Here is a 5,920-nt window from a genome sequence, read left to right as displayed (position 1 = left end):
TGTCGGTAAATATGTCCGATCTAGGGGTGTTTTGTGGATTAGGGTGGTCCCCCTAGCACTTGGTTCGACAAATGGATATCAGATACGTTTTCTTATCTTAAATACCTTTCATTTGAGTGCCATATTGTCGTGATTGGTCTTAATATATGTTTGGTAGGTTTTAGGGTGGGGCGGCCCCCCTGGGTACCCCATCCGAAAATTGGGTACCAAATTTTTATTTCTAGGGTAATATATGAGGGCACACAAAATTTCGCTTAAATCGCATCACCCATCTCCGAGATCTGGCGTTTCTGAAAATAAGGGTAAGGTGGAAGGTTCACCCCCCCTTCAGATATCAAAAAATGTAGTGCCCTATTTTCACCACGGGATCATTATGCACCATCTGTGAAAATTTCAAGAAAATCGGTTCAGCCGTTTCTGAGTCTATAAGGAACACAAAAAACATACAAACATACAAACAAACAAAAAATTGATTTTTATTGTATTGAGAAGAGAATATTTCTGGTGAGACAGACATTTTGACTTATCAACTTGCACTCCCAAATCCATTTAATTTTAAACCCATATTGCCATGGTCGGTAAATATGAAGTGTTTGGAGGGTGTTTTGGGGCTGCGGCGGCCACCGGCACTTTGCCCTGTAAATAGATATCAGCTTCGTTTTTTACTCCCCAATATCGTATTTGAGTTCAATATTGCCATAATCGTAAAATGAAGTCCGATTTAGGGGGTGCTTTAAGGCGTACCCCCAAACACTTGGCTCCAAAATTGGATATCAAATTCGTTTTCTACTCTCAAATTCCTTTCATTTGAATCACATATCGTCATAATGGGTCAATCAACCTATTTGACTTATTTTTGGAACGAAAAGCGTCACCTAGACTTAAACACAAATTTTAATGTCATATTCGTAATCTACTCCCAATTACCTTTCATTTGAGTTTCATATAGACATGGTCGGCTAATATGTCTATTTGGGGGTACTTGGGGGTGGGACGACCTCCGATTACTTGGACCTAAATTTTTATGCGATATTCGTTTTCTAGTTTCCAATACCTTTTATTTGATACCCATATTGTGCCAATCGGTCCACTTTTGGTTTCCCCATACACCAACATATGGGGAAGGGACCGCCCCCATCCGATATCAAACATTTATATAGCCTATGTTTCCTTTCAGACCAACCTATAGAATCATTTCAAGGTAATCGGTTCAGCCGTTTTTGAGTCTATACGGAACGAACAAACTAACCGACAAACAAACACAAATTCAATTTAATATATAATGGTGATTTCGATTCTGAAAAAAAATGTTACACTAATGTTGCACTCATAAGGGATAACATTTTGCAAATGCTGCCTTATCCCTCTCATAGTGTTACACTTTTTACATGTTCAATCGAACATGTTCCTGTTCATGAGCCTAACATAACAAGCAAAAAAAAAAAAAAAAAAAAAAAATTGTCGAGTTTTCATTTGTAATAATTTTTTTTGTGATTTCGGGTGTGTATAAAATAAAAAACATAGGACGCGGAAGAATTGCAGGACAATATGGAAGAATTAGTGGACAAGGCAGAAAGTCCAAGTTACAAGCAAGTTAATTGTAAGTTTTTAAAAAGCTACAACGATGAAGAACTTTCCAATTTTATAATGTTTTTATTCCTAGTGTGGTCTGACGGCGACACCAGAATGCTGCTGGACTTATACGCCAAGTATTTGCCCCAAATTGGCCCCTTAGGGAAATTTAGAAATAAAAAAGAAATGTGGTCAAAAGTTGCGGAGAAGGTTGGAAATAAAAGTGCAAAACAGTGCGAAGAGCGCTATAAAACTGTTTTAAGACGGAAAAAATTGGCGGTGGAAAACAATAACACGTCGGGCTCAAAGAGGCAAAAAATTGACTTTGAAGAAGAGCTGTTCCAAATTTGCAATCTAGATGATTCAATTGAGCCGGAGATTCAAATAAGCAGCCAAAAAATTATTAAGCGGGAGCAGCGTGATATATTGGCAAGTACTTCCACGTCAAAGAAAAAGCAAAGTGTGCAGGATACTCTGCTTGAAATTGCAAAGCTTAATGAAGAGGCAAAAGAAAGGCGCCATAGAGAGAAAATGGAAGCGATTAAAGACATGAAGCAAAGTTTGGAGAGATTATTCCAACAAAAATGAATTTGCTGGGCAACAAAACAAAACAAAAATTTTAAAGACTTAAATGAATTTAATTCATATGTAGCATAAGATAAACGTATGTATAGTATATATGAGTACAACAAACACATACCTTAAAACAAAGTACAAATGAATTACTTTTTAAAATATTGACCTTAGGCTCAATAAAGTACGCATATTCTTGATCGTCTTGATGTTTTAGTAGATTTAGCCATGTCCGTCCGTCTGTCTGACAAAAGTACGCTTACTTTCGAAGAAGTTAAGCTGGGTACATGAAATTTTGCACAAATACTTCTTTTTAGTGTAGGTCGAATGGGACTGTGAATGAGCCAAATCGAACCGTGTTTAGACGAAGCCTCCATATCAACCGGTCTCGCGATTATACTTGTAAAGCGTCAAGAGGACGCGATTGTTATTTGGTTTGACGCAAATTTTGCACATGATTTTGTGATTTCCAACAACCCACAGTGGTCTAAACCGCAAAAATGTGTTAGACATTTGCTGAAGAGGACACATGCGTCAACCTGCCAGGGTCGTCGTATTCATTGGGCCGATCACGGTTGCTATACACTGACCACAGCTTGCCTATGAAACAATGAAAACTTTACAATTAATGAATTTATAAATATATTTAATTTATTTAATTTTAAAATTAAATTAGCCCATTTTATAAACGGGGTTTGAGAAAAAAAAAATCAAATACAAATTTTAAATAAAATTTAATTTCTTAATCCATATAAATAATCTTTTACTTCACTGCGTTTGCATTGTCCTAACTGGGTTGGCAAAATATCTCTCAGGTCCTCTCCCAAGGGGTCATCATTGTTATGGATTTCTGTATTTTCTATTTCGTCTTCATATAAGTCATTTCTATCAATGCAAATGTTGTGAAGAACACAACAGGCAATGATAAATTTTGCCATTGTTTCGACTTTGTGAAAATCTAAACGCATTAGTTGTCTAAATCGGCACTTTAGAACACCGAAAGCATTCTCAATTTTAACACGGGTTTGACAAAATTTTAAATTATAATTTCTTTCTGATTCGCTCAAATTACCATAGTCGCGATATGGAGTTAATAGATAATGCCTTAAAGGATAAGCAGAATCTCCTAGTAAATAATATTTCGGACAACACAAAGCAGGCAAATCTTTTGATATAAAAGACAGTTTCAATATCCTCGAATCGTGAATTTTGCTGGGTACTCCAGTATATACGTCAAGAAATTTTAATTTTGAATCACAAATTCCTTGCATGGTTATTGATACAGTGTCATGTCTGTTAGCATATGTAGACCGGATTTTGTGTTTGGGTGTCCTTATAGAGATGTAACTTCCATCTATGCAACCCAATACATTTGGAACTCCAGATATCTATAGTAAAAACAATAAGTTAAAATGCATAGAATCACATATTTGGCTACCTTTTCAAATTCTTTGGCGACATATTCCTTATCCTCGTTTGTGCTTGGAAATTTAATAACTTGTGGTGCCACATCATTCACCAAGAAATCCAAAACTTTATTTATACATGAGTGGGTTGTTGAAAGTGACAGGTCAAAGAGATTTGAGACTTCTCGTAATGTGGTCTTGTTTCCACTAAACCTATAAAAAACAAATTATGTGTCTTATTTTTTTCAGTTCGCATAATTTTCATAAATCTTACCACAAAAATAATAGTATTGAGGTTTCCGCAGATACTTGGTGTCTACCGCCTTGGTATGATCTTTCGCCGCAAGTTGTGGAAAACCTCTGGATTAAATCATTAGCACTATCCCGGCTAATACGTAAATTCGTCTTGAACTATACACAATTTTTTTTACAAATGTGACATATACTTTAGCAAGGAGCTACTTACTTCAATGTCCGAATAATTATGGATAACAGTTTGAACAAATTGTTTTACGCGATGTTTCTCATTTCGACCAAATAACACTGTAAACATCGCATCCTCATCTTCCGATGAAGAACTTTCCAACAATTCATCTAATATGCTATTAAATAAATAAAACACCTTCACTTTTTCCATTTTTGCTGACTTTTCCATTTAACAAATTTTGTCTTCTTCTTCTTCTGTTTAAACAAAAATTGCTTGGATGGAGGCTAACAGCTGATTTATGAGTGAAGTTACGCACAGTTTACCTAATTATATGCACGTTTGCGAATATGCTTAACACTCAGTGCACGCAGTTATTTTGGTGTATGTAACTATGAAATGATAGCAGCGAATTTAAAGTGTGACATTCTCCATGCTAGCCTAGTCACGGTGTAGAAAATGCAGCATTTTTTCACTTTCAGTAGGCAACCCCATTACATACGAACAGAAACCCGTTGGTGGGGTTACATTTTTTTGGAGAATCGAACACAAAATTTCGATCTCAGTGCAACATGTCGAAAAAATGCTGCACTTTTTTTCACAATCGAAATCACCATAAGATTGTTGTGAACACGGCTATTATCACTTGTAAACATTTAATATGATAGCGGGAGTTATCGATCGATAATTAGAGATGGGTAATGGGTATTGGGTAAATACCCGGGTATTTGCCCATTTATACCCAAAAACTGGGTATTTATAATTTTGCAGATATCTTGGGTATGAAAACATTAAAAAAAAAAAAAAAATGCCGGTACCCCTCTAAACCTTTTTGTTGAGTATCGTTCAGATCGTACCATATTTGGATATAGCTACTAGAGTTGGGCATTTCAGTTCCTTTTGGTGATCGCTCCTTTTAGTTCCGTTCCACAAAAGGAACTAGTTAGTAAAACATTCATATTTTGTACATTGTTTTAAACAAGTATTGAGTCTCATTTTGGCATCTTAAAATTATTTTTTTGTTTTCTTTTTTTTAACAAATCTTATTTAGTAAACAGGAGATCAGTATCTATACGGTTATAATAACGTGTGATCTACACACCATAGTTCATTAGTGTCTTACAAATTTTTTGTGAAGAAATATTAACTTCGCTACTTTGGAAGGCTTTAATACTTGCTGTCACACACAGCCGTTTTATAGCATGGCTATTAACTCGAGAATATTGGCTCTTTCTCTGTGCCCACCACTCCAACGGATCCATTTTGCGTCCAATATACTCCTCTTGTATATACATGCCAAATTCTCTTATATCTGCAGCTGTGTTATTTTCTGCTTGAACCGTCTTATCAAAATCTTCGTCGTAGCTTTGCCATATTTCACTTTCACTTGTTAAAATTGATGTTTCCATTTGAGCGAAATCAACTTCAATTAAATTGGGTAGTTCTATGTGGCATATTTTTCTCTCAGTTGTTTTACAGCAGCATCAAAAGATGACCTGTGCTTGAAAGCATTTCTCTTTAAACGGGGATCGGGATTTCATGTACACTTTCCGTGTACATGTAATTTCTATCATAATCCCCAAGGCGTGTCGTCATCCCATTACGGATAATTAATATAATTGAAGCGATTCGGGCATCTGCCGAATTACAAGATTGTATGTTGGTTTCCAAAAGATTGCAGAGAACCATTACTCTCGCTAAAGTTATATTTTTTAGGTGTATGTCCATGGGGCGGATTAATATTTGCACCCTCTGTTCGACCTAACCTAACCTATATTTCTTTCAGAAGATACTTCCATAGTGATTTCATAAAATGGTCTCTAAACAGTTATAACTTCCTTAAGAATATTATATTGGGTTGCCCAAAAAGTAATTGCGGATTTTTCATATAGTCGGCGTTGACAAATTTTTTCACAGCTTGTGACTCTGTAATTGCATTCTTTCT

General features: G+C 35.7%; 2 protein-coding genes across 2 annotated transcripts; one reads left to right on the top strand and one right to left on the bottom strand.

Annotated features, from left to right (window-relative positions):
- Positions 1 to 1,467: 1,467 nt before the first annotated feature.
- LOC131995931 (uncharacterized) lies at positions 1,468 to 2,345 on the top strand. Its single transcript, XM_059365250.1, has 2 exons — positions 1,468 to 1,600; positions 1,664 to 2,345. Exons 1-2 carry the CDS (start codon positions 1,549 to 1,551, stop codon positions 2,158 to 2,160), a joined length of 549 nt encoding a protein of 182 aa, XP_059221233.1. The 5' UTR covers positions 1,468 to 1,548; the 3' UTR covers positions 2,161 to 2,345.
- A 425-nt stretch (positions 2,346 to 2,770) lies between these two features.
- On the bottom strand, positions 2,771 to 4,173 carry LOC131995893 (putative nuclease HARBI1). The gene is made up of 4 exons (XM_059365180.1): positions 4,018 to 4,173; positions 3,826 to 3,962; positions 3,584 to 3,764; positions 2,771 to 3,533 (listed from the first exon to the last, which is right to left on the bottom strand). The coding sequence occupies exons 1-4, from the start codon at positions 4,102 to 4,104 to the stop codon at positions 2,880 to 2,882; spliced, it is 1,059 nt and encodes a 352-aa protein (XP_059221163.1). The 5' UTR covers positions 4,105 to 4,173; the 3' UTR covers positions 2,771 to 2,879.
- Between the last annotated feature and the right edge of the window lie 1,747 nt (positions 4,174 to 5,920).

This window comes from Stomoxys calcitrans, chromosome 3 (assembly GCF_963082655.1).
Source record: "Stomoxys calcitrans chromosome 3, idStoCalc2.1, whole genome shotgun sequence".
Classification (NCBI taxonomy): domain Eukaryota; kingdom Metazoa; phylum Arthropoda; class Insecta; order Diptera; family Muscidae; genus Stomoxys; species Stomoxys calcitrans.
The sequence above is the reverse complement of the archived record's forward strand: the minus strand, read 5'-3'. Positions and strand labels throughout refer to the sequence as shown.

Bases quoted from the DNA above. Each gene is read 5' to 3' on its own strand.
- LOC131995893 (XM_059365180.1), bottom strand. From the start codon at position 4,104: ATGTTTACAGTGTTATTTGGTCGAAATGAGAAACATCGCGTAAAACAA. The intron at 3,963-4,017 runs GTAAGTAGCTCC...AATTGTGTATAG, and splicing joins ATAATTATTCGGACATTGAA to TTCAAGACGAATTTACGTAT. The intron at 3,534-3,583 runs GTAGCCAAATAT...TTTTTACTATAG, and splicing joins TCGCCAAAGAATTTGAAAAG to ATATCTGGAGTTCCAAATGT.
- LOC131995931 (XM_059365250.1), top strand. From the start codon at position 1,549: ATGGAAGAATTAGTGGACAAGGCAGAAAGTCCAAGTTACAAGCAAGTT. The intron at 1,601-1,663 runs GTAAGTTTTTAA...TTTTATTCCTAG, and splicing joins AAGTTACAAGCAAGTTAATT to TGTGGTCTGACGGCGACACC.